The sequence below is a fragment of the Crocuta crocuta genome, unplaced genomic scaffold (genome assembly GCF_008692635.1).
Source record: "Crocuta crocuta isolate KB4526 unplaced genomic scaffold, BGI_CrCroc_1.0 scaffold299, whole genome shotgun sequence".
Classification (NCBI taxonomy): Eukaryota; Metazoa; Chordata; class Mammalia; order Carnivora; family Hyaenidae; genus Crocuta; species Crocuta crocuta.
Window position 1 is genome coordinate 13,037,109 of NW_027532747.1, and position 15,479 is coordinate 13,052,587.

The window sequence follows — 15,479 nt, forward strand, 5'->3', positions numbered from 1 at the left end:
ACTCATGGACTGTGAGATCATAACCTGAGCTGAAGTCAGATGCTAAACTGAGTGAGCCACTCAGGTGCCCAAAAACGGATCACAAACTTTAAAAATGTAGGAACTAAAACTTACGGTTCTAAGGAAAACATAAGAAAATCCTAGTGACCTAAAATTAGTAAAAGATATCTTTTTTTTAAAATGTTTTTAATTTTATTTTTGAGAGAGAGAGCGTGCAAGCAGCGGAGGGGCAGGGAGAGAAGGGGGATAAAAGATCCAAAGTGGGCTCCACACTAACAGCAAACTCTGACCCCAATGTGGGGCTTGAACTCACACATCACAAGATCAGGACATGAGCTGAAGTTGGCCGCTCAACCAACTGAGCCACCCAGGCGTCCCAGGAAAAGATTTCTTAAACAGGATATGAAAAGTATAAACTATTATTTTTCAATTATTTTTTAAGTTTATATTTAAGCTCTCCCTATATTTTGGGAGAGACAGAGGAAGGTAAGCAAGGAAGGGGCAGACAGAAAGCAAGACTCCCAAGCAGGCTCTGTGCGCTGTCAGCACAGAGCCTGATAAAAAGCTCAAATTCATGAAACTGAGATAATGACCTGATTCAAAATCAAGAGCTGGATGTTTGACTGACTGACTGAGCTATCCAGGCGTCCCTGAAAAGTTAAACTATTAAAATAACTGAAAAACTGAACCTGATTTCACATGTCACAAAATATAATTTTTTAGATTTCTCAATCACTTAAAATATAAACTTCAGGGGCACCTGGGTGGCTCAGTTGGTAAGGCATCTGACTTTGGTTCAGGTCATGATTTCACAATTCATGGGTTCAAGCCCCACATCGGGCTCTGTGCTGATAGCTCAGAGCCTGGAGCCTGCTTCCGATTCTGTGTGTGTCTCTCTCTGCCCCTCCTCCACTCATGGTCTGCTTCTCAAAAATGAATAAACATTAAAAAAAATAAAACATAAACTTCATAAAACATGAACTAAAATTAAAAAACTTTAGCTCTCCCAGACACCTGGATGGCTCAGTTGGTTAAGTGTCCAACTCTTGATTTCAGCTCAGGTCATGATCTCACCATTTGTGAGATCAAGCCCTGCATCAGTTTGGAATTTTTCACCACTTCCCACTCATGTGGCTCCTTCTTTCTCTCTCTCAAAATAAATATTAAAAAAAAAATAAAAAATAGAAACTTTAGCTCTTCAAATGAGAAGATTAAAAATATTTTTTAGAAGATGTTAGTAAAAAACTTGTGAAATTCAACTAAGATCGGTAGTTACTAGTATTCTATCAATAGTCATTTGCTATTAATAACTGTACTATGATTATATAAGATTTTAACATTAGAGAGAGCTGGGTGAGCAGTTTCTGTGACACTGTACTGTTTTTGCAACTTTTCTATAAGTCTAAAACTATTTCATAATAAATATTTTTTAAAGAAAATGAAAAGGTAAGTCTTAGACTGGGACAAAATATATCGGATATAGGATCTATATTTAATACATAAAGAACTCTTGCAACTTAGTATTAAGAAGACCAATAACTTATTCTTAAAAATGGGCAAAAAATCTGAACAGATATTTCACTGAAGAAGATCTACAAATAGAAAATAAGCACAAGAGGGCGCCTGGGTGGTTCAGTCGGTTGGGCGTCTGACTTCGGTTCAGGTCATGATCTTACTGCTTGTGAGTTCGAGACACGCACTGGGCTCTGTGATGACAGCTAGGAGCCTCTCTGCCACTCCCTCTGCTCATGCTCTGTCTCTCTCTCTCAAATAATAAAAAAAAAAAAAAAAGAAAGAAAAGAAAAATAAGCACAAGAAAAGTTGCTCAACCTCATAGGCATGAGGGAAATACAAACTAAAACCCGGATGAGCTACCGATATGTCTCCACTAGAATGGGCTACAAAAAGAAGTGCTGTTCTGGTGAGGATGTACAAGGGACAGAAATACACAATGGCAAGTCACTCTGGAAAACAGTCCACCAGTTTCTTATAAAGTGAAACATATACTTACCATTTTACCCCACAATTCCTCTCCTAGTGAATAAATTTAATCAAGTGAAAAGGAAGCATGTGCTCAAAAATTGTATATGAAGACTGTATGCTTTATTCCTAATGGTTAAAAGTGAGTCAGAACAATCCAAATATCCACCAACTGCTGAATTCATAAACAAATTATGGTATATTCATTGACTGGAAACCTACTTAGCAATAAAAAGGAAGGACTACCGATGCACACATTAACATGGATTAGTTCCAAAGTGTTAGCTAATTCAAAGAAGCCACACACAAAATGATTCCATTTCTATGAAATTCTAGGAAAGGAAAACTATAGTGATAGAAAACAGATCAGTGGTTGCCAGGGATTGAAGGAAGAAACTGATTGCAAAGGATTAGGGAGAACTTTTTAGGGTGATGGAAATGTTCTATATTAGGCGTCAGTGAACTTTTTCTGTAGAGGGACAGATGGTAAAATTTTCAGGCTTTGCAGAGTGATATGGTCTCTATCATAACTAGTTGACTCTGCCTTTTAATGCAAAAACCACCATAGACAGTATGTCCAAGAATGAACACGAATGCCTTTATTTCTGTACAATGAAAGTTGAATTTCATGTGACTTTCACATGTTACAAAATTTTGTTCTTTCGATTTTTTTTAAATGTTTTTTAAAATTTATTTCTGAGAGAGAGAGAGAGAGAGAGAGAGAGAGAGAGAGAGAGAAAGACAGTGTGAGCAGGAGAGGGTCAGAGAGACAGGGAGACACAGAATCTGAAGCAGGCTCCAGGCTCTGAGCTAGCTGTCATCACAGAGCCCGACGCAGGGCTCAACAAGCTGGTTAGCTGGTCCCTGTTACAGAATGATTGTGCTGGGGACTGCAGAAATGTACATATGTTCCAAAACACAGATGCTTAACTGTACACTTAAAATTAGCTCATTTTATTGTATATAAGTTATTATCTCTTTTTTTAAAATGTTTTATTTATTTCTGAGAGAGAGAGAGAGACAGTGTGAGCAGGGGAGGGTCAGAGAGAGAGGGAGTCACAGACTGAAACAGGCCCCAGGCTCTGAGCCGGCAGTCAGCACAGAGCCTGACGTGGGGTTCGAACCCACGAACTGTGAGCATGACCTGAGCCGAAGCCGGATGCTTAACCGACTGAGCCACCCAGGCATCCCTATAAGTTATTATCTCAATAAAGCAACCAAAAAGAAAAAAAAGAGTAGCTGACATCTTCTTTGTATAATTTCCTTAGATTTGAAAATAAAAGCAGATTATAAACTTTCATTATATTAACATCAATATCTAACTACAAAAATATATTAGGGATAACACAGGTAAAATGAAATAAGTAGTTACTATATAGATATCACATAGAGTTAACAAAAATGGCATTCTGAATTTTCTATGTATAACAGTTATAGTTAACAGTTGATATCTTGCTACATGAAACATAAATCCGTTTATATATATTCATTTTTGCTACAGATTTACCCTAATTAGAAGTGAAGTTGAGGATTTAAATTGGGCACAGAAAGTTCACATTTGCACATTTTTACCTTTGGCTGAAAGGATTTTATTATAGTGAACAGCCATGTGATTCTTGACCAGGTGGAGAGAACTTAGTCTGAGTGAGGAGGAGTCAGTGCAAAAAGCTAAAAATTAAAACATATTTAATCATTATATGTCTAGAATTAATATCAAGTCATGAGATAAACAAGATATTGATTATTAAGCTCGTTATTATAAAACGTTCTGAAAATTAGCCATGGACACACTGACATATCTGTGATGGTGGGTATGTTCTAGCCTTGATCTTGCACTGGTAACTGACAAGCGCTTGACTACTTGGGTTCAAGCCTTTCTGAGACTGAGAGTTTGGTAAGAGATTCTAGAAGATAATCTATGATTACATTTACAAAACCATTTCTTATTGACAGGCATTAATCTAGTAATTAAAAGTGTTTAGCTACTTCCCTGATTATAAAACAATGTTAGCATTGTTAATAGTTGAATAAATCAAACACATACAAAAGTCTAAATTTCTATGCAAAGATTCTTTTCTGAGAGGCAACTTCTAATTTTACACCTGAAAACGTGATCAGTTTACTGCACTCTTTTTGAAGCATTAGGAATATATTAAGACAAATACAATCACAGAGAAATTCCATAAGCTTCTCAATCTCATCTAAACTGTTTAAAAGATACTTTAGAAATAATTAAGCACTTATATATAAGTATAAATGTATAAAATATAAATAAGTGTAAACATAGCTTTTTAAACATTAAAAACCATTTTTAATGCATAGAGTTAAACAAAACCAACAGCTAAAATGTCATATAAAGATTGAAAAGTAGATGAATATCCTGTCATGACCCCTAACCTCCCTTCCCAGAACCATACTCTCTACTGTTTTCATGCATCATCCTTCTAGGGAAATTCTATGCACACCACAAGCATATACAATAACGATAAGCTTGACACTAGTACTACTATTAACGTTTACTGAATAGGTTCCGTGCATGCACTGTTCTAGGCTCTTCACATGTAAAAGCCATTTAGTCATTTTTACCATTTAATAGACGTGGAGACTAAGAGAGGTGTGAATAAGGTCTTCAAGGTCGCGGAGCTGATAAAGGACGCAGTTTTCACGAGAACCGAGGCAGCTTCACACCTAGAACCACCACCAGACCTACAGCAGCTCCGCACGTCAATTCTTAAAACAATGTTAGCAAACTACACATTGTTCTTCATCCTGTTCTTCTAAGGTATGTGTACTTTACAACTAGTTTAAAATTTTTAGTTAAAAATAATTTTTCGGCGTTTATGACTCTGCTCTACATGTATAATATACTTTATTGCCAGAAATAAGGTAACTGAAAATGTGATCCCGCTTTCACTTTTAGAGGAACCAGAATAAAAGATTTTTCATATAAACAAGGAAAAAAAGGTTTTCAATTATTTTGCCTAAAAACTCAGAGTTTAAATTTTGAAGCTATAATTATAAAAATATATTTTAAGTTCCTATCAGAAATTTAAAGGCTTTAAAATGTGAAACAGAAAATTCAGATTTCCTTTTCATAGGATCTAGAAATCCAGTTGGAAAAGAGGCCCATTGGTGTTCACTCCGGATACAAACTGCATTTTTTCAAGTGCTCTTTTTCTCTGCACAGCTTTTCCTTTTCAGAGTCAGTGTCTTTAATAACCTCCTAGTCACCATTTTAACAAGGAAGGCGAGCCGTACGCCAGCGCCAGCGTGGTCCGCCAGCAAAGAGGAGAGCCTGGCTGGAGCGGGAGGCGGCCAGGTCCACGTCCTGGGCACAATATTAGTGTGAAATGATGGCCTCCTAAATTCTCTCAAGAATTCCTATAATATTTAACTATAATTAATAATACAAAGTTCAATATTGATTAAATGAATTTCATCATGTCATACAATTTACAAATAAAGGAAACAAACACTTAAGTCAACCTTTTAACAAATGATCTTTTACAATTTAAACACCTCACTTACCATTACTTTTGGTGCTCAAGTGTCCTTTAAATAGGCATGGTGAACCGTATCTGGGAAGGACAGAGGTTGCTCTGACTTTTAACAAAAAGATATAAATTAGGATAAGTGAAACACAACTTTCATGAAAACAAAAATATTGAACATTAAAAAATAATAAATTTATCTTTGATTTTAACTATCAGAATTGTTTTACTTTGTTTACTTATTTTAAGTAGGCTTCATGCCCAACACAAAACCCAACATGGGGGTTGAACTCACAACTGAGATCACCACCTGAGCTGAGATCAAGAGTTGAACTCTTAACTGACTGAGCCACCCAGGTGCCTCTCAGGATTGTTTAAAATTTTATTGTCATATTACTAACCAGCAATGATACATCAGACAGACAAAAATTCTACTGCCATAGATAAAAGGCTTTCTCTTTTAACAAAGTTGTTTTCATAACAGTTGTACCTTGAGACTTTAGTTTCACAAGATAAAGTGATAAATATATCAATTATGTTATTTGATATATATTAACTTTATTCTGTATACCAGTGACCTACCAGATTTTTTAATGATTTTGAGACATAGATTTTGAGTTAATACATATATATATTAATTATTTAGTTAATCATAGGCTACTCTGGCCTTAAAAATAATTTTAAGAAAGTAATCCCCTCACAAAGTAGTTTAGTAAATCAGAAATTATATAATGTCACTTTGTAGAAGACATATAAAAATGTTAAAATCAGAACTTATTAAAAGATGTCTTAAGGTTCATCTAGTCCAATCTACTTATACTCTTGTTTGGATCCTATCTCCCCTAAAGCCAAAGTTAGTGTCTCATCTTTCAGACCAGATGGATGGAAAATTAGATGCATAACTCATCACAAAGTTAATTTATTTCCTCCAAAAATAGATTCTGTATTTGTAGCTACCAAGTGTTTAGAACCTTCAAGATAAGAAGGCTGAGTATATATAGAGTTTAACGGAATTTAACATGCAAAATATGAATACTGTATCCCTAAGACATGTTTTAAATGGATAAAATGGACAGTCTGCTATCAGGTGGGCTACTATAAGCTATAAAGGCATGGAGGGAACACAAAGTCTGGAAGAAATATGGATGACTAAAAATAGAAAAAGAGGTGTCCAGATAGAACTAGAATCCAAGACCAGAGAACAAAGTCTGCTAAAAGAGATTAAAATAGAAAAACAACTTGAGATCAGAATGTCTAAGAAGACCCTTCTGTATCAGAGGCCAGAGAGTGGGAAGGAAAAAAATTAACTTATTATTTAGGACAAGAGAGATCAAGGTTATACCATTTGAGTTGGGAATGACAGTCATGAAATTAGCATAGTTTGTTTATACCAGGAAAGAAGGGGATCTGAAACCTAAACATACAAAAAAACAAATTAACCAACAAAAGCTCTCAAGCAAACCTTATTTCTATGGAGGAAAAAAAAAGTGTTTCACTTTTTGCCTTCCCAGAACTCAATGCCCCTGTATCTGGAGACAGGACCTCAACTTGCCCTTGAGGAACCACTAGTCCCTCACCTTTAGTCCAAGCAGTTCAAGTAGAGCTTATTCTACTGCTCAGAGGTGGGCATATAATCCAAATCTGACCAGCTATGTTGAGTGAACCACGAACGACTATGTGACCCAGGTCCAGCCAATGACACACAATCCTGGGTCTTTTACTGGAACCATTCAGAAAGAGATACTCTTTCCACTGGGCTAGAGCCTAGGCAAGGCAGAAATAAGCCTGGCCATCTTGCACCATACAAGGGGATCTCAGAATGAAGCCTACGTGGAGAAGCGTGGAAGCCAGAGGGATTCCTGGTGATATTGTTTGTGTCACTGGATCTAAATGAAGCTCTACCCTTACTAGACTTTTCTTTACAGGAGCTAAAAATTCTCTAAGCCAGCTTTATTTGGATTTCTTCACTTCTACTCAAAAGCTAATTTACTGAATACTAACTGTGCCAGGTATTGTTCTAAACGCTTGGTAGCTACAAATGCACTTGATCCTTACAACAATCCAATGAAACAGGTATTATCATTGTCCCCACTTTACAGATGAAGAACAATGAGGTAAAACATGTAATTTGCCCAAGATTACACAGCAACTATGTGTAACAGATTCAGATTTTGGATCTGAATCCAGGGAAACTTGATAAATGTTGTGTGTTCTAACTATTTCACTGACCAGCCTTTCCTCCACCTCTCTCCCTTCTTGGGCCTCTCTATTCCCTGAGAAACAATAAAATTAAAATTAGGCCAATTAATAACCCTACAATGTCCTCTAAGTATTCAAGTGAAAGAACAGTTGCATGTCTCTCGCTTTATTTTTTATTAAATTTTTTTTTAATGTTTTATTTATTTCTGAGAGAGAGAGAGAGGCAGCATGAGCAGGGGAGGGTCAGAGAGAGAGGGAGAAACAGAATCAGAAGAAAGCTCTAGGCTCTGAGCTAGCTGTCAGCACAGAGCCTGATGCAGGGCTCGAACCCACAAACGGTGAGTTCATGACCTGAGCAGAAGTCGGACGCTTAACCGACTGAGCCACCCAGGCGCCCCACATCTCTCACTTTAAATCAAGTAAGAAATGATGAAGTTTAGTGAGGAAGGCATGTTGAAAGTCTAGATAAGGCAAATCTAGGCCCCTTGTGTCAAACGCTTAGCCAAGTTATAAAAATGCAAAGGAAAAGTTCTTGAAGGAAATTAAAAGTGCTGCTCCAAGAAACACATAAATGATAAGAGAATGAAAGAGCCTTACTGTTGACATATAGAAAGTATTAGTGGTCTGGACAGAAGATCAAACCAGCTACAAAATTCCCTTATGCCAAAGCCTAATCCAGAGAAAGGTCCCAACTCTCTTCATTTCTATGAACTAAGAGAGTTAAAAGCTGCAGAAGAAAAGCTTGAAGCTAGCAGGGGTTGGTTCATGAGGTTTAAGGAAAAGGAGCCATCTCCATAACATGAGTAGAAGGTGAAGCAGCAAGTTGCCCAGAAGATCTAGCTAAGATAATTAATAAAGATGGCTACACTGAACAGATTTTCGATGTAGATGAAACAGCTGTACATTGGAAGATGCCGCCATCAAGGACTTTCACAGCTAGAGAGAAGTCAGTTCCCGGCTTCAATGCTTCAAAGGACAAGATGACTCTTGTTAGAGGCGAATGCAGCTGGTAACTTTAAGTTGGAGCCAATACTCATTTACCATTTCAAAAATCCTAGGGCCTTTAGGAGTCATGCTCAGTCTACTGTGCCTGTGCTCTATAAATGGAACAACAAGGCCTAGATGACAGCACTTCTGTTTACAACATGGTTTACTGAATATCTACCTACCTACCTACCTACCTACCTATCTATCTTGGTATTCCTCAGTGGGCTCAATAGATATTTTAATTCACTGTCTTGAGGTCTACTGCTCAGAAAAAGATTCCTTTCAAAATATTACTGCTCACTGACAATGCACCTGGTCATCCAAGAGCTCTGATGGAGATGTACAATTAGATTACTGATGCTTTCATGCCTGCTAACACAATATCCATTCTGCAGCTCAGGGATCAAGGAGTAATTTCAACCTTTGAGTCTTATTATTTAAGAAATACATTTCATAAGGCTTTAGCTGTCATTCCTCTGATGGTTCTGGGCAAAGTAAATTGAAAGTGTTCTGGAAAGGATTCATCATTTGAGAATGGTGCTGTTGAGAATATTTGTGATTCATAGGAAGACGTCAAAATATCAATATTAACAACAATTTGGAAGAAGCTGATTCCAACTCTCATGGGTAACTGTGAGGGGTTCAGGACTTCAGTGGAGGAAGTACCTGCAGATGTGGTAGAAATAAGAAAACTAGAATTAGAAGTGGAGCCTAAAGATGGGACTGAATTGCTACAGTCTCACAGTAAAACTTGAAGGGATGAGGAGTTGCTTTTTTTTTTTAATTTTTTAAAATATTTTATTTATTTCTGAGAGAGAGATAGAGACAGTGTGAGCAGGGGAGGGTCAGAGAGAGAGGGAGACACAGAATCCGAAGCAGGCTCCAGGCTCTGAGCTAGCTGTCAGCACAGAGCCCGACGTGAGGCTCAAACCCACGAACTGTGAGATCATGACCTGAGCTGACGTTGGACGCTCAACCGACTGAGCCACCCAGGCGCCCCGAGGAGGTGCTTCTTAAAGATGAGCAAAGTGGTTTCATGACATCTCATGAAATGAGATTCCTGGCTAAGATGCTGTGAAGATTGATGAAATGACAACCAAGGATTTAGACTATCACATAAATTTAGCTGATAAACCCGAGGCAAGGTTTGAGAGGACTGACTCCAGTTTTGAAAGAAGTCCTACTGTGGGTATAATGCTATATCAAACAGCATCGTTCGTGAACAGAGAACATAAAAATCGTTTGTGAAAGGACGAGTCAACTGATGCGGCAAAGTTCAATGTTGTCTTATTTTAAGAAAATCCCAGTCACCCCAACCATCAGCAACCACCACCCTGATCAGTCAGCAGCCATCAACATCAATGCAAGACCCTCCACCAGCAAAAAGAATACTACTTGCTGAACATTCAGATGATGGTTAGCATTATTTAGCTAACCATTAAAAATATGTTATTAAAAATAAACATTTTTAAATGAGGGTATGTACATGTTTTTTAGACATAATATTATTGCATACTTAATAGACTACATTGTAGAGTAAACACAACTTTTATATACACTGGAAAACCAAAAACTTCATTTGACTCAGTTTATTGAGATATTTGCTTTACTGTGGTGGAACGGACCCTGCAGTATGTCCGAGGTATGCCTGTATACTTTAAATTTTACAGTATCTTTTCCCAAGCTCTTACCTCTGCCATGGCATAGTAAGTAAAAATAATGGCTCTAAGGTTTCACATTCCTCCCTGGATTCAAAGCCTGTTCTGCCACTTACTATGACCTTGGCAAGTTAATTATGATGACCTCTTATTTACTGTGAAATGAGGATAATACCTATCAAGATGTTTTTGTGGATTAAATAATGAGATAACTTGGGAATTGTTTCTGGTACACAGCAAGGGTAGCTTATGTTGTAAAATTGCTAAAAACCATAAAAGCATGCTGGTTTGCTTTTTCTGGAACTTATGTTGACAGTGTCAGAATACACAGTTTGCTATCAATGGATAGTAATCTCCTATATTCAAAACAGCACTTATTTTGACCAATGATTATCTAATAAAGGAACACTCATATTCAAAGCAAGACATTGCAAGGAACCATCTGGCAGCTTGGTTTACAGGTACTTTTAAGGGGTGCTTGGCTGGCTCAGTGGGTAGAGCATGTGATTCCTTCTCTTGGGGTGATGAGTCTAGCCCCACATTGGGTGGAGAGATGTCTTAAAAATATATAAATAAATAAAGATACTTTAAAAATAGATAAGAATACTAAATTGGGAGGATCTGCAGATCACTTTATCTGGATTGAGGCAAGAATGCTACTTGTTCAGAAAATGTGAAAATGCAAAGTATTTGGATTGGGCCAATTCATCGAGATTTAAAGTTATATGGCCCCAAGAGCTCCACTATGATGTCCACTTGACCCAGAGAGTATTCAATAAAGGGCAGGTGAATATAGTGATTATGGATTAGTCCTTTGCCAATAACACTGTAGCCACCAACACTGCATCATTTGAAAACTTAAAGGAAATGCAAAATCTCAGCCCCCCCACCAGACCTACTGAATCATAATCTGCATTTTTTAAAAAACTTATTTATTCTGTGTGTGGGAGAGAGAGAGAATGCGCGTGAGCAGGGGAGAGAGGGAGAAAGAATGGCAAGCCGGCTTCGCACTGACAGTGCACAGCTCCATGTGGGGCTCCAACCCGCAAACCGTGAGATCATGACCTGACGGAGATCAAGAGTCCAACTTAACCAAGTGAGCCACCCGGGCGCCGCCATAATCTGCATTTTAACATGATTCCCAGGGGATTCCTATTCACATTAAAGTTAAAGAATCCCTGGATTATTTGTTTTGTGGAGAGGAAGGTGGTTACAGAAGGGAAGATTTCATGTTTAACTGATTACCTAAAATGTGCCAGGGGTTATATATTATCTGCATTTAATCTTCAAGAACTCTATGACATGGACATTTTACTGCCACGTTCGAGAGATGAGGAAATTGAGGGTCGTCCTTGTGGAGAGCAAGGACACTTGATCTGGGGGACCTAAATTTAGTTCCTCTGCCTCGGAGCCACCAAGGTAAGAAGGCTGCATGCCCCGGAGTTCAGGAGACCGGGCCTCCAGCAGTCAGGGCCACAAATTCTGAGCAGGCAGGACCTCCTCCCCCTCTTGTGCGCGGGGTTAACATTGGGGCCAAGAGGGACGAGTAAACAGGGGACCTGGCCCCCCCAGGGCGCGGCCCCGACCCGCGCACCCGCGACCCGGATCCCGGACCCCAGGCCCGGCTGCGGGCCGGCGAGAGGCGGCGGTCGCCCGTGAGAGTTCCCTTTACCTCTCCGGCTGCCATCCATGCTGAGATCCTCTTGCAGCCGCCGTGGGGACACGCGGGTCCCCTTCCGTCCTTCCCCGGGCAGGGCCAGCCCGGGCAGCAGAGGACTGGCGCGCAGGAGCCGGCGCGGGGGCGCAGCCGCTGCAGACCGTCGCTAGGCCCGTTGCTAAGGGCCGAGGCCGCGGCGCCGGGATTGTGACGTCACCGCGCAGGGACGTGCTCTCCCGCAGCCGGGCTCCTGGCGGTACGCGGAGGGAGGGGGAGAGCAGTTGAGGGTTGTGGGGGCGGGGAGGGGATTACTGGGCGGGGAAAGTGTCCCAAACCGCGGTCAGTGGCCCTGGGATCCTGCCAGTCGTCCACAGAGCTGCCTCCTGTCAGGAACTAAGTCACCAGCACCTGGCAGGTCTTGTCCCTGCGGGAAGAGCGGGGACAAGGTGGCCTCATCTGGTATCCACGTCCTCTGGGTCCCGGAAAGAAAGCAAACGCAAATGTTGCTTGAGGTCAGAGTAACATTCAGCCAGTTCCAAATAGTTAAACTTCAGAGCAGTGCATGAACATTTGGATTAGTGAAAATCCTGGGGATGAAAGATATCTATATACTTACCTCTTGAGTTTTTAACCTTAAGAATCAGTTTGCATTTCCTTTCTTCTTTCTGAGCTCTATCCCTCTTCCCTCCCCACACCCAGCCCTTTCCATCTTAAAGCTCCGATCTGTTTTTCTTTAGGCTGGAAGAGAGTTGCAGTATGAACAAGGCGTTGGTTGATCTGTGGCTTTCTACTATTTAATTTTGAAGCAGTTACCCACCTTTGGATCCTTGGAAATAAGATAATAGGGCAGGGAGCATTCTGTAAAGTGGTGCTTCTCATCAGTGGCACCACTGACGTTTTGGGCTGGGCGCAAAATTTTTTGTGGGAGGTGCCCCGCACCGAGTAGGGTGTTAGCAGCATCCATGGTCTCTACCCACTAGATGACAGTAGTAACCCACCCACTCCACCTCTGGTTGCAAGAATATCTCCAGATATTACCAAATTTCCCAGGGGTGGGTGGCAAAATTGCACCCCTTTTGAGAACCATTGCTGTAATGGAAAAAGTACTGGCTTTGGAGGCAGATATGTGGAACTTTTCTGCCACTTGTGAGCTCGATCTTTGTTTGGAAACCTCTCTGAGCCTCAGGTCCTTCTTTTCTAAAATGTAAAATGCGGGGCGCCTGCGTGGCTTAGTCGGTTAAACGTCCGACTTTCGCTTAGGTCATGATCTCGCGGTTCGTGGGTTCGAGCCCCGCATCGGGCTCTGTGCTGACTGCCAGCTCAGAGCCTGGAGCCTATTTCGGAGTCTGTGTCTCCCTCTCTCTCTGACCCTCCCCTGCTCACGCTGTCTCTCTCTCTCTCCTAGAAATAAATAAAAATAGTTAAAAAAAATAAAATGTAAAATGCTATCTTAATGCTATTAAAAATAGCATTGTAGTTGCAAGGATTAATATGTCCACTGCCTGAAAGTAAAATCAGGTTTTCAACAAATAACAGTTTTTTCTCTTTTTAAGACCCTCCCTATCGTAGAAAAGCTGGGATATCAGAAAAATTCAGACGTAAGGGAGCAAGTCAGGAATCCTATGACGAGGAAAGGGGAAGAAGCCAGAAATTCAGTCACAGTAACATCTGATCCCCTGGATCGCTAAGACTAGGAAAAGGAGAACATTAGATTTAAAATCTGGGGAATGTAGGAGTATGTGTGATAGCTCTGTGGCCCCAGCAACAAAGGTCGTTTGGAAGGATTCATGGGTGGAGAGTCACATGTTACCTAGAGAACAAAAACTACCTACTCACTGATGCTTGAAATCCCTGTCTAAGAACATGAAGCCTTTTATTCCACTACTGGCATCTGGAAAATACCTTGCGTATAATAGGTCTCCGGTAAGCATTTGTTAAATTGAATTAGAGCTGAAGCTTAAAGGGCAAACACCCCTGGGAAGGTAACACAGTGACTCGAGTCACACAAAGTTGATGCCAGCAGCTCCTCTTATGAAAGTAAATTTTAGGATGAAAAGTAGATATTACTCTGAAATATCTCAAGGGTCTCCAAGATCGGGAGAAGATTTTAGAGACCACATTGCTTGGTACCCAACTTCAACTGAAGCCGTCCTTGTTTCATTACTTAAGTATTTTGGTCCAATTCTTTCAAGAATTTACTTTTTCCTTCCAATTTTAGCGGTGAACATATTATCCTAAGTTCAATTTAATATGTTCTTGGCTTTCACTCTGCATGTGTAAACAAGAAAGAGAGGATCCTTTCTGGTTGCTATTCCCAGGAGGTAATCAGTGATCCTAGGCAGATGCATACAGCTAGTATGGGCTTATGGTAGAGTTAGTTCCCAGAAGTGCCCTTCCACTGGGAAGAATCACTACCAGGTGCAATGGACTTGGAGAGGGGCCATTCCTAAAGACCTTTTATTGAATATTTAAATATGAATTTCACTTTAAGAAATTATTCCTTGGTATATTTTTGATATCTAGAAATTTATATGTTGTATTTTAGGAGGAAAATGTTTTTTGGCCCTAATGAATTGGCACACTTACTTTTATTTTTAAAATTTTTAATGTTTTATTTATTTCTGAGAGAGAGAGAGCTCATGCGTGAGCAGGGGAGAGTTAGAGAGAGAGGGAGACACAGAATCTGAAACAGGCTCTAAGCTGTGAGCTGGTGGTCAGCACAGAGCCCGACGTGGGGCTCGAACCCACAAACCTTGAGATCATGACCTGAACTGAAGTCAGACGCTCAACCGACTGAGCCACCCAGGTGCCCCACACTTACTTTTTTTTTTTTTTAATGTTTTTATTTATTTCTGAGAGAGAGAGAGAGAGACAGCATGAGAGCGTTAGCAGAGAAGGGTCAGAGAGAGAGGGAGATACAGTATCTGAAGCAGGCTCCAGGCCCTGAAGTGGCTGTCAGCACAGAGCCCGATGTGGGGCTGGAACCCATGAACATGAGATCATGACCTGAGCCAAAGTCAGACGCTTAACTGACTAAGCCACCCAGGCGCCCCTGGCACACTTACTTTTATTATTGGGTTTCCATTTATGTCTTAGCTGACAGAAAGTATAAATAAGATTTATGCTCATTTGCAATAATCATTCATAGCCTATTTTTCTATTTATCTCTAATTCCCTTTATTAGGCAAGTGGCTTTTTTATTCCACTCTTGTTTTAATGACTCAATTAAACCTCTATTTTATTGGAGGAGTTCTAAGCCCTTTGGAACTGGAGATATAAATAAACTATGTATCACACATACCGTAATATATAGTCTATTTACTATATTTTATTTTATATCTTATAAAATCATTATATTATTATTTCTACATTTAATCTATCTATTTATAGATAGCCCTTAGTTTCACCATCCAGAGGATTCCTGGAACTCTTGTCTGTCTGTTTGGACATGCTTAACACCACGGTGAAAATTATCCACTGAAAGCAACAAGACATAAAAGGCCAAGG

General features: G+C 39.8%; 1 protein-coding gene and 1 long non-coding RNA gene across 7 annotated transcripts in view; one reads left to right on the forward strand and one right to left on the reverse strand.

Moving 5' to 3' along the window:
* SPATA7 (spermatogenesis associated 7) overlaps positions 1-12,141 on the reverse strand; it is a 38,320-nt gene extending 26,179 nt beyond the window's left edge. For 2 of the 4 annotated variants that reach the window (XM_077780930.1, XM_077780929.1), the window contains exons 1-3: positions 11,988-12,141; positions 5,509-5,583; positions 3,553-3,648 (exon numbers count right to left, since the gene is read on the reverse strand). In XM_077780930.1, coding sequence (XP_077637056.1) covers positions 3,553-3,648; positions 5,509-5,583; positions 11,988-12,006 — 190 coding nt within the window. In that variant the 5' untranslated portion in view covers positions 12,007-12,141. The remainder of the gene's footprint in view (positions 1-3,552; positions 3,649-5,508; positions 5,584-11,987) is intronic. The other 2 variants (XM_077780932.1, XM_077780931.1) reach the window with 1 other exon arrangement.
* Positions 12,142-12,195: 54 nt separating this feature from the next.
* LOC144245554 (uncharacterized) overlaps positions 12,196-15,479 on the forward strand; it is a 28,524-nt gene continuing 25,240 nt past the window's right edge. For 2 of the 3 annotated variants that reach the window (XR_013339293.1, XR_013339292.1), the window contains exons 1-2: positions 13,608-13,895; positions 15,363-15,478. This is a non-coding gene — a long non-coding RNA (uncharacterized LOC144245554). Of the gene's footprint in view, positions 12,229-13,607; positions 13,896-15,362; position 15,479 lie in introns of those variants that run through there. The other variant, XR_013339294.1, reaches the window with a different exon arrangement.